Below are 14,429 nucleotides of genomic sequence, written 5' to 3'. Positions count from 1 at the left end.
AATTTCTGCTATAGATGCCAAGGTAGAGGTAATGTCTGCCTACACACTAGCCTCCCCAGACTCCGCTATGTGGGATTATACTGAGTTTGTTGTTGTATGTCAAGGTTTTCATGAGCCATTTCATGTGAAAAGTGCAGTAAACCTTATTCTTCATTTCTCTTTAATAAAAAAATTCTACTATATCCCATCTTTACTTTTCTTGGGCTGCAGTAGTTTTCAGTGACAGCAATGGCAAAGAAAGAAAAAAAGAAAGAGCCTTAGACAAAAGTGCAAAATGCCAACAAAAGAAGAAATGACCATTTCCTTTCATAGTCCTGAGAAACTTTAAGTAAAAATATCCTCTCCCCTTAAAATAGAGTTGTCTTCATCTAAAAGGCTTTTGATTTACATGGCAAGGACGCTTTTTCTATGCCATCTTTTTAACAGCTGATCGTAGACAGGAAATGAGAACAACTTCCAATTAAAGTAATAGAGAACCAAGATGGTTATGTACAAGACTAAACAACTCTATAACCTTGAAACATGCAGGCCAACCAGATTGCTGCCAGCTCACAAAAACTTGCATGCTTTGACTAAGAATATGTTTCGGCCAAGCTACTCTCTTCAAGTTGGCTTTATCTGTGATGATGCTAAATATATGCTTATAAATCAGAGGCTTCTAGCTATACTCGCGTATTTGCATCAAAATCAGATAATAATGGAGGAGATGAACCACTCCTTTTGCTTGGCAATGGAGTGTTGAAACGAGACTGGCGTTTTGTTGGGACGAGTGAAGGTTCCAGCTTCCCATCTTCACTGGCTGCATCACTCTCAATATCTTCTTCACCTTTGAAAACAGGGTGGATATAAGCATCCTGAAGGTACTCTTTCAAATTGAAGTTTGGCTCCCTTGTACGTTCTAGCGTATCTTTCATCACTGCTTCCTGATATTGATCAAGAAAAGTATGCCATAGGAAGAAAAATCATCAACTCCCTCAAGTTGGCCATAGATCATAAAAGGAAAAAGGAAAAAGCAATAGACAAAGCTGCAATACCTGTAATGGATATCTGATGAAAGCCGGCTCATAACGACCTTTGCAGAACAGATGGAACCAAATGGTTAGTACAGGGAGCGTAATAAGCAGTGGAGTTGAATGAGAAGCTCCCTTTGTACTTAACAATCCCATTAGAAGCAATTGAGAGACTATGAGCGCGGTTATGATGCGCCCATGCACATCAGGCCAGAATGCTGCAGCACTTTCATACTCCTGGTTATAGACATTTATAATCTACAGGTAAAACATAACATTATAAATCAGGTTTCCAAATGTCCACATAGAATTGCAAAATTATCTCTACTGTGCACATAAATTAGGGGAAGCAAACACAAAATGGCCACATTGTGGTGATATATAGATGCCTAACATACTATATTGTTAACCTAGAAACAACATGAAATACATGAAAACTGAGGAGAGCTGATCATGCAGTAAATGGAGTCCTATTAGAAGCCTCAAGACAGAGGCAGATGTACTTCAGAATTATCATCTTACAGCAGGCGGAGCCAGGATTTAAAGCTTATGAGTTCAGGATTCTAACCATTTTAAGTTACTGGGTTTTAAATTAATAATTTTTATATATTAAATAGATTACAGAGTTTGGACTAAAGTTACTGGGTTCGACCGAACCCCGCACCTCGGTCTCCCTGACAACTTACAAGTGCGCATAAAATCATGTATAATGTGCACCTAGAAGAAGTACCATGCCAAAATACAGGCAGAAACGTCACTAACAAAATACAAAAAACAGTAATGAAGTTCTTGAATTGATTTTTGTTCCACTGAAAGAAGTCCTTCTGAAAGAATTAACTTATCAAATGAAAGATCTCTTCAAAAAATAAGCTTTACCTGATGACGATATACAACATATGCCAGGCCGAAAAATACTATGATGAAAGGGAGCAGGATTGGCGACACAACAGCATAAACAAGGCCAAGCAAGAAATAGAGCTGTATCTGAGGTTCACCAGTGTTGAACCCGAGACTTCCTGGATCCATTGCCTCTTCTCTGTCCTTCTCAGTCTTCACCAGGAAGAAGTTTTTCAAGTGAAAGAAAATCAATGGCTTCAACCTAAGTATCTCTCCAGCGACTCCTGCCCATCCATCAACCATTATGTAAGTTATGAAGAAGGTTGCCTTCATCGGAATGGATACACCAACTGTCTTCGGTATTCTGCATCAGAAATCACTCAACCTTTAGTTGTATGATCTTTCATAATCAGCAAGCGAAACAGAGTGGAACATTTCCTGCTCTTCTTTATGACATTAGGATTAAAATGGGATTGACAAATGAAATAGCAGCTGTATCTAGAAGTCAATTTAAGAAGTGACATGCTGGAATGAGACATTCTGCATTAGAGAATTAAAGATGAAATTCTTGAGGACATACTCATTTGCTGACTGATGCATGAAATTATTTAGCTGCTGAAATGCCGTCCCAGTAATGATGCTTCCAAGAAACACATTAACAAACTGAAAAATATAATATCTTGTTGCAGATCTCCTCTCAAGAGCTGATATGGAGCTAAATCCTTCAAATTTTGACATCAGCATCAATATTGAAGGTAGGAAGATAAGGAAAATCTTCAACGCGATTCCAGGGAGGAACCCCTGGATGAAGGATTTTACAGCTTTACTGCATGAAAAACATCATTAGGATAAATACATACCTTCCAAGTTGCCAAAACTGGTATTCAAAAACTATATAAGTTGTCTCAAATGAATTGGAGAGGAAATAGTGTGAAGAAGAAGAGACTCACGCTTCAATCAATGATTTCAAGAAAGGTAATGCTTTCTCTATTCCCTCTATATTAGCAAGGGACTGTACAAATGCAATTGGGATCATGAAAAAGAAGGTAAGGAAGAAAAATGCCACAGCAACAATAAGCCTCCTGATTGACAGCGAAACATAAGGAATTGCCAAATTATCCCAGTAGACGTCACGGGGCTCCGGAGCCCACTCAGTTAACCACAGCGTTGGATTTCTGGCTTGTTGTGTTTGTGCACAAACAGCAGCTCCCCATCTTGTTCTGAAGGAAACAAATGCTGCTGGCATAATAGACTTGGAGCTCCCAATAATATTCGTTCTCTCATCAGATATCTGACATATGCACAATCCAAAGTGGTGATGCGTGAGGACCGTTATAAGGAATTTTACAAAATAATCATTAAATACTGACACCCGAGGATGTAGCTATCACTAAAATGCCAAAGAACTCTCCCTGTAAGTTGACGTTCAACCAACTCATCTGATTTACCTCATATTTTTATCTCATCTGATTTACCTCATATTTTTATAGTCTATCTGTCTTGATCACAAATTTCTGATAATTTTTTTAAGGTTCGGAATTCCCAATATAAGAATGCAAGAAAGACTCTTCCTCCTAAAAATGTTTAATAAATTACACAGTTGCAGTACACAAAAACGTCAACAATGTAAAAAAGATACTGTTGGTACTTACTTCTTTTGACAGCTTTTCAATTTCAGAAGTATAGTAATCAATTGCATCAACGGTCTTGCCGAATAAGCCTAGAAAACCAGTCTGCTTAATAGAAAAGATATTCCTCATTGGGCGTTAGTACTGAGATGTGAGAAACAGAAATTTCTCCTCAAGATCACTAGCTAATACCAAAGCAAAAATAAACTAATAACAATACCTTTGATGTGGGCCTTTTGGACAGATTTCTAGTATACTTGAGTTGATAATAATCAAGCCAATTCTGCTTTTTCTTCTTCTCATTGACTAGCGCTGTTAGCTTGTTGGCATTGTATACAACCTACACATTATTTAAGGGGAAAAGAAAATCATCATTAGACCGACTCCTCCTGCACTATCGGTGTTATAATCAGCAGCTCTAATAAATAAGGTAGCTAGTGCAGAAATGTGATGTAAAGGTAAATGGAAAATTATCTAGAATTTGATTCTAGATAAATGTGACCACCTCATCCCAGAACCAATATTATACTAAATGAAAATAAAAACAAAAAGTAGCAGAAGTTCTCTATATGTTCTATTGGTAAATAAATCTCTAATACGACTCCAAAACAAGAGATGACATTTATCATGCGCGCAATAGACAACATATTCTCAAAGTATCAGATAAACTAATAGGTGGTAAACTTCTATTCTCCCTTGCCTACATTGAACTGTCAACAACACCTTGTTCTTCACCTTCTAATTCATGCCATTATATTCCTTCATGCATATTGGTTATTCAACATGTTAAGAGCTAACACTACAGAGTCCTTTTTAGGGGTCATTTGGTACAATGGTGCGATGGGATAACTAATCCCACCATTTTAGTATAAACTTTATCCCGGGATTAGCTTATACCCAAATCAAACATGGAATAAAGTTAATCCCAAACTTTATCCCGGGATTATTATTCTTTTCCCATGTACCAAACGACCCCTTAGAGGTCAGTATGATAGCAAAAGAGAGAGAAACTATGCATAAACTTTGACAGACAGAAAATGTTTTAAATGAGAAGATAGGTGTTTGAATTGCAACCTGATTAGTTAAATAATGATCTTGATGGTTGACCATGAAAAAGTGCTCCACTAGCTCACTCACTGATTCATCGGGATCTGGTGGCACATTTCGGACAAGTACCTGGGCAGGGCATAGTAATCGTAAAAAACATGCATAAGTCATACTACACATCACTTTAACACATTAAGTTAATTGTTGTATAGCATTGAATGAGAAGAAATTAAAGGCCAAAATTGTTGGAAGGTGAAGTTTTAACCCCCAAAAAACTAAATGTTAATCTAATGTCTTTCTAATAAGGTGGTTATTGTTGACAAAGGGAGAGAGATGACCTTGAAAAACACCAAGCATAGCTCATATTAATTTACAGCGTCAAGCTGACCCACAATAAGTCGAATTCCTAGATGGGATATGCTGAACTTAAGTAGCCTTTGCATCTAAGCATGCCCAAGTTATCTAAGTCCCAGGATCAATATTAAGTTTTCGCTAACAAATACACAATTATATTAAAAATATTAAACTATATACTTTTCTCTTGCTGTAAAGCAAATTGATAGCCAACCTAGGCCTAAGAGAAAGCAAATACTACCACAAAGATTGTCATCATAATAGATCAACTAGGCTTATGGTTCTTACTGTAAATTGATCTGGTCGTCGACGTTCAGATGCAAGAAAATGCAACCTCATTGATGCAATTATCGCATACTCCCTTTTCAACACATAGCAAGTCCAGAAAGTAAAAATGTAAGCCATAACCAGATGGGTCCAGAATCTGCAAGCAGATGTTCAAATACTTAAACGCTAGAAAGTTATTCACTTAAGCAGGACAACAGCACCACACAAGTCAGAAAGAAACCACCTACACCACTCCCCAGAAAACATGCATGTGGAAGTCTAATGTCCTTAATGTGTACCTAAAAGTTGAAAGATATTTAACATGTCATCATTGTGTTTTATTGTTAGTGAATCTTTAGTTCCTCTATATTGACTCCCAGAACATGAAACCTTATTTTATGCATAATGGAGAATCCGACAACGGGCAATTACACTGGTAAAACAGCAAACTGTCAACTGGTAATTTTTCTTTTCTGTATTTAAAGGTCCCGTGTGACTTAGAACTTTCTTTTCCCCTTATAAAATTAAGACTTAAAACTTGTTTTCCTCAAGTATCGTATTGGATGACTTCCAAGGCTTAGTTCTGATAAGGATGTTGTACTTTCTCCCATTCCGCAGTCACTGTTATTACTTGTAACCAATCTTACGTCATCAAAAAAGAACTTTCTCTATTTCCGCAATCAATAACTTCTACAAGCATGATAAGTCCTATAGTTTTTAGTTAGAGCAGAAGATAATCAATATAAAATGTACATAATGAATTGTTGACCAATGAAAGTACCCAGACTAGTCTTTTTGCGGCCATCTGTAGTGAGATGTCTTAAAGATCTTTTGATGCACACAGAAGGAATCTCATTCTGCTAAGACACCTTGATATCTCCATACATGCATAAACTGATGTAGACACTCTACTTTATGTGAATACGATATGTTAAATATGGCTAAGGCTCATATGCTGCGATTTCTTTTCTTCTTTTACTGTATGCTTCCATGTCAAGTGGTTTCTCAGCTCTTACATTTGACTGGTTTTGGAAGTTTTAAAGTAAATCTCCTACGAATCCCCTTCAAATTACATTTATTACAAGATTACGATACTTTGAATACTTTACAGATGGAACCAAGCAATGAGCAGCTTCCTAATTTTTAAGGGCTTGACAAATATCAAGGAAACTGAATGACATTGGTACACTGAAAAGGAGCATAAGACATAAGTGAAACCAGGAACATCTTTAGAATTCTCAAAGAAAACTAACGGAAAAGTTAAAAGGAAAAAAAAGCCTGTGAATTTCAGAAAGAACAATTGCAAACTATACAGCAATGAGTATTCTGCTTACCTCTGTGATCCCAGAGGAATATTTGAAATTGAAAGCTTGTCTAAGTCACTGTAAGTCAAATTAGAAAGCTCCAATGTACGGTTGGTCCAATTAACCGGAACCATGACTGAGAAAGCAATAAAAGCAATTGGGACAAATATTTTAAGCCTGCATTAAACCAAAAGGAATGTACAATGAAACCCAGAACGGGGCACGAACGAACAACTACTCATTAAGCTATTAAAGACATATATTCTGGTTTTTTTATTTCACAAGCCTTGGGATTATTGATATTAAGTATGCTAAAAACAGAGATAAGAGACAGACGCTATTGGTTATCTAAAAGGACTCTGATATGGTTCCTAAAAAGTTGAAACAATAGCCACATCATTAGGCAGAATTCTTCAATGCCAAAAGAAAAACTGTTATGCTAATTTGAATTAATTATCTACTCAAATTGTTTACTGGAAGTACATTTATCAGCAATAGGTTACAGCATTACTCATTCCTCGAGGTATGATATATGATTAGCCACGCAATATCGTAGTTGCAGATATTGATCTGTGCTAAATATTTTCATTCAAAATATAGAACTATTACATTTTTAAGTGTTCCAAGTGCTGGAGGTCTATTTTCGAAATGATTATCATCATAAAAGACTATTATAGCAATTTCTTGAAAAATAAGTAACTTCTAGATATTTCTGTGACCAAAGAAAAATGTAAAAAAAAAAAAACTGTTATATGGCATAAGAAGACATATTTATGACTTTTCGTAATAAACATGGAATATAGAAAGGAACTATAAGCAAGTCATAAGCTATCTAAAAACTTGAAACATGGTAATCATGACTCAAATAAGATTCCAATGTACAGGGGATAATTATAATATACACAATAATGGTAAAGTTCAAGGTTCATGAATCAAGACTCAATAGTATGTCGGTAAAAAGAGGTCACTGCCTAAAATTCTCATCATCATATTCCCTAGTCCGTGCTCACAGTTAAGATTGGAGTCCTGGGCATAATGTGACAAAGATATGCTGCTCCATAGTTATACCCTAATACAGAAAATGCAAAACAAGAAGAGAAAGAGCCAAGTGAAGATACCCTATCAAATAAATCCTCAAGTAGACGGCAGAGTCCAATCCTGCGTGGTCAATAAGTTCTGGTTCTGGCATTTGCAATGCAGCAGGCATCCAATTCAGAAACTTCAGGTATGCGCGAAAGTCCAAGTTGACAAACTTGTTGACAATTGTACCCGAGTGCAAAGGACTGCTTCTTAAACCCTTTAGGTACCATTTTGGGAAGTATACCCTATCATTGACAGGTTGTATTCGAAGGATTGCAAATGCAATTAAAAAAATACATGCACTCAGAATGTTAATAGCAGCTGCGACACCTATATCACTTAGAGTGGCCATGTTTCTGCTTCAAAGTCTTGTCTGCAATATTAGAACTCTTAGTGAGATAAACATGTCAAAGTGGAAACCTATCAGAAACAATACATAACATATATTTGAATCAATTTTCAACAATGGGATTAGTACAGTACACATAGTAAATGAGAAAACCTTCATTCCAAACAAGAAACTAAGCTATCCCCATGTTCAATTATTGTGGAGGAAATATTTCACGAGGATAAAATTGCAGTCCAACAGCCCACTTTTACAGTTTTGAGATGAGATGCTTGGTCTTTAGAGCAAACTGTCCCCCTTTTCATTGATAACAAAAGCAAGATCTCTACATTGATTCTCAGTAAAATGCTTTGCCAACAGCAGATTGAGAAAAATAATAGAGGTTTCAATGGGACCTTAATAAAGAAAGCCAAAGGAAAGCGCAAAATTTATGAATGCACAAAGATAACTCATGAAATCCCTAAACAAGGGCATAAAACTCATAGCCAATGCATGAACAATAGCCAAGGAACTCATGGATGAGGCATGAAAAAACCACTGCTCTTAAAAGTAATCACCATAACAGTCTAGCCAACTAAAGTTATGATCACGTTTATTTATAAAAATAGAATTGGATAAACCTATACTAGCTCCTTTTGCTATCTATATTTTCACAGCGATCCTTCTTAACCCTCACTCATAGTATCTGAAAGGAGTGAGTAGTTTGTGTCTGTGTACTCACATTGTATCGTATTTGACAATAACCAACCATACTACAAGTAAACCACATTTCTTGAAACAACTTGTTTAGTCAAACTTTCATGAATAACATATACATATAACTCTCCTTTTCTCACATGTTGCAAAGTAGTTGGTCCTGGATTATGCTAATACATTCATAAAAGGGGAGTTATGGTTCTTCAGTCCAAGGAGCTAGCGCTAAGCTTTAAGTTAAAATTTACATAAGTTTTAAAGAAGGAACAATAGATTCATAACAGCTTGAGATGGCAATGACTGCCACTACCTGTGATCGCTGTTGGATCCATCACTGACTAACTACTATATACAAACATATAGAAATGGATCAACTCAAATTGACCAATCTAGGACTTGCTTCAGTGTCATCATACACCCGAAATATACGGGCCTCTCAACACACTGGATGCCTCTCAAGGTTCAATTGTGTCATGAACCTTGTGGCAGTTATCTAAGCATATTTCCAATTGTGAGATGAAGCAATTCACCACTAAAAGAAACAGCTTAGGCAATGCAAATGTCACTCTTATTTCCTTTGTGGACTATTCGTAAACTTCCTGGATATCCAACCCACTTATCTTCATACACTTCCCTTGGCATTCAAAATTGAGACCTCATAAATCCACCTTTCACACCTCATCCAATCGAACCATCGTAGATCAACATCCTATAAGGTCATGAATCAAGACTCTTCCTCGAGTTTACCATCATGTAAATTTAGAACAAAACACAATTAAAATGTACATGCCTGAAAACTGAAACTATCTTTCAACTGTCAATAATTTCAAATTGTTCTATCCAATGAAGTTTTCCTACAAGAATTAAATATTAGTTTTTCCAAAACAATACAAAAGGCCCCCTAGCTAACATATTCCAGGACCAAAAGACATTCAATTGAAAGTTGACTATCACCAAAAAAGAATCCAGCTTTACAGTATTTTGTTTTGCTCCTATATTCTTCTATTACCCCATTGGTACTGAAAAATTCTAATAAGTAAAAAAAAATGAACAATGTGTACAACAGAAAAATCTGAAACAAAATCAACCCAATTCTGGAACTAATACGAAGTGGCAGTATTTTTCATAGCTCCTTCAAAAGATGCAATCTTGGCACTACACATAATGTACACATAGACAAGCTAAAAATAGAAAAATGAACAAACAGACCATGACTTAAAACTAAGAAAAGGGTGTAGAGATTCGTACTCAGTGACTGATGAAAGTACTTCTTGGACTTGCCAAAGGAGAGAGAATTCTTTCTTATCAGAAAATGGAACTGTGGATTAAAGAATTCAAAAGGACAGTTGAATAGAAGATCAACAGTGTCTGTTTTAATAATTAAAGAAAGATGATAAAAGCAGAAACTGACAAAGAGAGGTACATGAAAAAAGAAACATCTGAAACAATGGCCTATTATGGGGGCAAGGTGACTTGAATGTGATCTGTTTGTAAAGGAAGTATATTAATGGAATTGTTTAATGTAGTAAGAGAGATTTTCTTGCTTTTATTGGGTTTTTTCCCGTTTCTTTTTTTCATCTTTTTTCTATAAAACTTAATGTACCATTGGGACCATGTGCAGTAACGGCTACTTTCATGAATTGCAGCAAACTTCTATCTCTAGATACTCCCCCTCCCCCTTTCCCCCCACCCCAAAAAAAAAAATCAAGAACAATTAACTTAAATAACCGTTTATTTAAGCGCCACACTTAGAATGCGTTTGGATTGACTTTAATAAGTGATTTTTCAACACAAATAGCTTTTAATTATTTTTTCAACTTATTGCTTTTAATGACTTGTTAAACAGTTTTTAGCTTATTTTAAGCACTTTTTGACTTTGCCAAACACTTAAAAAGCTAAAAAGAGCTTAAAAATTGATTTGACCAGCTTAAAAGTCAATCCAAACATCCTCTTAAAATAGTTGACGGATGTATAATATATGTATATATAATATATGTATAATCATATATAATTTTTGTATAATTTATATATATTGACTAAAAGAAAATAGTAAATTCGAATGACTATTTGTGTAAAGATCCTTTAGAAGAAAAACCGCTTACCTATTTAAGTAAACTTGTTACAGGTAATCTGTATAATTAGGTGTAAATAATTTCATGAAATTTGGATCTCTTTATTAGGAAAAAAAAAAAGGCATTAACTTTTCACAAATCTAGTACATGTATCTATTAATATGAGATTCATTGGAGAGTTACATTGTAATGCGTTACAATTTTTAATATCATCATAATTAGTATTATTGTGATCAAATGGTATCGAAAAGTTTTATTTTAATTTTTTTTATTAATAGGGGTGACAATTTTCATAGTTAGACCTTAGTCATCAAATTATTGTTCATGTATGCTTTTTGGTCTATTAGAGTGAGTTCATATTCGTGAAACACGTGTATGTAAATTAGTCATCAGCTATTGTTTGAGTATGCCTATAAATTTACTAAAAGTTGACATTTTTGTACATGAAATGTTGACTTTTATTTTAATTTTTTTGGTGTGGTCAAAACTATACCTATATGTGCCTCTAATATTGAAATGTATTAGTAGATGTGATGTATTACCAACTTTTTCATGCCTTTGGCATACTAATATTAAGTATTAAATCCACTTTTAAACTTCTTACACATGATAAGAAAGTTTTAAGTGAAAAAAAAAAAAAAAATTACTGTCTGACCAGATTTTCGTCGAATTTTTATTATTTTATTATCAATTTAACTAGTGAATTAGTTCGTGCTTCGCACGATCCATTAATGAATTTTAAAAATAATTTATTTTTAGAATTAATTAAGACAGAAGAATTAACTTTTTCATGTGTATGCATATAAAAGTCAATTAAGTAAATTGATAAAATTGCAAATATAAGTAGTTGGAATTGAGGACTAACCTTTACAATTGAGGAAAACTGAATATTGAGTCGTAAACTGATAAGACGAATATAACAAAAGTTGGAAATAACCATCGTCAAGGTTTTATTAGCTAGTCAGCTATCTTTTTGGTTTTAACAGTTTCTTTTTAATTAAAAAAATAGCATCTAAAAATTCAATTAAGATATTCAAAGCATTTGAGATTGCGTAATACACTGAGGGGAAAAAAAGAACTTATAATTAATTTATGAAAATGACCAATGTATAAAAAACTCTCAAAACAAAGAGAACAGTTTAAATAGTTCCAACTTCCAACATTATACAGGGACTAAAAAAAGAGTAGTACTACCAAATAAAAAGAGGCATTTTTCATCTAGTCAGAACTTCTTTTTGTTTTCCTTTTAGACAAATTTTTTGCTTATTCAAAAAGCCAAAAAAAAAAAGTAAAAAGGAGCAGTCTGGTGTTAATTAACTATTTTACGCTTTAAGACTATTTTATAAGAATGGTTAACTTATGTGAGTTTGTTTAAGCGTTAATTAGATGGACTAGTTGTTTAGTAGGTTAATGACGTATAGATATATATAATTAGGAACTTTTTAAAACCAAAAGGTCAAAAGACAGAAAAGAGACAGGTCATGGGCCATGTGTCTCCACAGCATCACAATCAAATCGATGCTACAATTGTCTCTGTACAGATATAGTCTTCTACGTAGACATGGCTTATGTAAATTATTATCCTTGTAGTTTGTTTTATTTATGATTTAACGTATAAACGAAGACATACACAACGGACAATATACTGAGGGTGAATACCACAACTACAATCAGTAGAATGAGTAAAATGTTCATTAGGTGACATTCTACCTATTGAGACGTTAACATCAACAATATAACATATCGGGGGCAGAGGTAGATTTAAGATTTCTTCAACAAGATTGCACCACTAAAAAAAATTAGAAAAAGAAGTTTAAGCGGGAATCAATTCCTATTCCTCAGGATAAACAACTCAATATTCAACCAAGTGTACCATTTAATCTTTTTGAAGTATAGGTGCCAACGGATAATATTACACTAATTCTAGAAAATATGTATATAAAATACCTAGTTTGACAGTGAGACCATGAGTTCACGTGCGCCATAATTGGGGCTAATAAATCCGTCCCTGATCTAGTGTAATCTCACAAGTGAGATCTGAAAAGGGTGGAGTGTAAGGCTGGTAAACGGTCCGGGCCCGGTCTCAAACGGGCTTCGGGGCCGGGCTTAAACAGTTCGGTCTCAAACGGACCTGATCTTCGTGGGTCGGGCTTAAACTGACCCGGACTTTATGGGTTTTTGGGTGTAACCAAACCGGGACCAGGACCGTGTAGTAATGGTCCGGGGGTGGGCCGAGCCCGGTCCTAAACGGGCCTATGTGGGCCTTGACTATTTTTGTTTTAAATTTTTTTTATCTAAGGCAATTTCTTGTAAATTATATAGGCTTATATATATATATATATATATATATATATATATATATATATATATATATATATATATATATATATATATATATATATATATATATACTTTATACATTGCTTAAATGTATATATACAATATATGTGGGGCTATTTATTTGTTTAAACTTTTTATTTAAGGCATTTTCCTGTAAATTACACTATATAATTGTGATTTAAAATTTTTTAATTCAAATTTAAAACATAAAATATTGTAAAAAGATATTCAAATGAATGCGTTATAATTTTTATTATTATAACATTAAGAAAACATGGTCCAATCTTTCTTAGTCTCCCCTCTTCCCTCCCCCAATGGAATGAGCAGAACCAAGATGCTAATACCACCATTGAGAAGAAAAAGAAACTAATCAAGATGTGCCAAAATACAAGTTACATATTAATTTTACATGGTATCTCTTACAAATTTCATAAATCCATCAAGGTTCGGAGGAATTTCCGTTGGTGGTGGTGGAAAAGAAGCTTGTTCATCACTGCTTCCGACGAAGCTGTATCCTCTGCAAGTTCAGCTAGCATTTCTTCGTAAGCTTCGTCTACCTCTAGTTGTGATTCAGCAAGTCCAAAATTTCTTCGTTCCGAACGGATCCAATTTCTGAAAAGTACTGATTTTTCCAAGCTCTCCCTCATAGATACTCTATAATCACCGAGTTGTAGTCTTGCTTGACTGAAAGCGCTATCTGATGCCACTGTTAAAGCTTGAATGGTTAAAATATCTCGGGTCATCCTTGAAAGGACCGGAAAGTGTTTTTCTTTGCCATTCCATCATTCTAAAAGATTAAATGAGCCGTCGGGATTTACCTGCTCAAGTCCCCGTGACAAATAAACTTCAAGCTCATTTAGTTGTGAACAATCACTAGTGGTACAACCTTGAGAACCCCTAAATTCGGTCCAAAAACTAAGTGTTTTTACTCATGTAGTTCTTTTAGATAATTGAGAACTAGAAGAAGAAGGAGTTAGAATATCTGGTCTAGCATTATCTAGTGCAATTTAATACAACAACAACAACAACAACAACAACAACAACCCAGCGTAATCCCACAAGTGGGGTCTGGGGAGGGTAATATGTACGCAGACCTTACCTCTACCCCGAGGGGCAGAGAGGCTGTTTCCAGGAGACCCTCGGCTCAAAGAGGCAACAAGAGACACTATATTAGTACTATCAATAGACTCATAATAAAACAACATAAAGTACCATAAAATCCATAACATAACATAAATACCATAAAAACAAAGTAACAACAATATAAGAGATATAGGAAATACGAGAAAGATGTAAGGTATTAATACACAGGAGATAAAGCCCATCATCAGTAGTTGATCAATAGCATCCTAAGACTACTTCCTAACTGGCTAGTCTCACTCTAGTGCGCTGTAACAAAGACATCACAATTTCCCTAACCTACCACCTTAATGCTCGATCTCCACAATTCC

At 34.8% G+C, this 14,429-nt stretch overlaps 1 protein-coding gene across 4 annotated transcripts; it reads right to left on the bottom strand.

The window, feature by feature from the left end:
* Positions 1-283: 283 nt before the first annotated feature.
* LOC107813181 (hyperosmolality-gated Ca2+ permeable channel 1.5) lies at positions 284-10,134 on the bottom strand. 4 transcript variants are annotated; one of them, XM_016638410.2, is made up of 12 exons: positions 9,815-10,134; positions 7,566-7,900; positions 6,478-6,624; positions 5,165-5,300; positions 4,550-4,651; positions 3,696-3,815; positions 3,500-3,580; positions 2,798-3,138; positions 2,428-2,673; positions 1,887-2,211; positions 1,035-1,268; positions 284-923 (listed from the first exon to the last, which is right to left on the bottom strand). In XM_016638410.2, exons 2-12 carry the CDS (start codon positions 7,877-7,879, stop codon positions 663-665), a joined length of 2,307 nt encoding a protein of 768 aa, XP_016493896.2. In that variant the 5' UTR covers positions 7,880-7,900; positions 9,815-10,134; the 3' UTR covers positions 284-662. The 4 variants fall into 4 exon arrangements, with proteins under 4 accessions (XP_016493896.2, XP_075079514.1, XP_075079516.1 ...); XM_075223413.1 differs by lacking the exon at positions 9,815-10,134 and adding an exon at positions 8,877-9,016; XM_075223415.1 differs by lacking the exon at positions 9,815-10,134 and adding an exon at positions 8,030-8,163.
* Positions 10,135-14,429: the final 4,295 nt, after the last annotated feature.

The sequence above is a fragment of the Nicotiana tabacum genome, chromosome 10, assembly GCF_000715075.1.
Source record: "Nicotiana tabacum cultivar K326 chromosome 10, ASM71507v2, whole genome shotgun sequence".
In the NCBI taxonomy this organism is placed as follows: domain Eukaryota; kingdom Viridiplantae; phylum Streptophyta; class Magnoliopsida; order Solanales; family Solanaceae; genus Nicotiana; species Nicotiana tabacum.
Note: the sequence above shows the minus strand (reverse complement) of the source record. Positions and strands in the feature narration are given on the sequence as shown.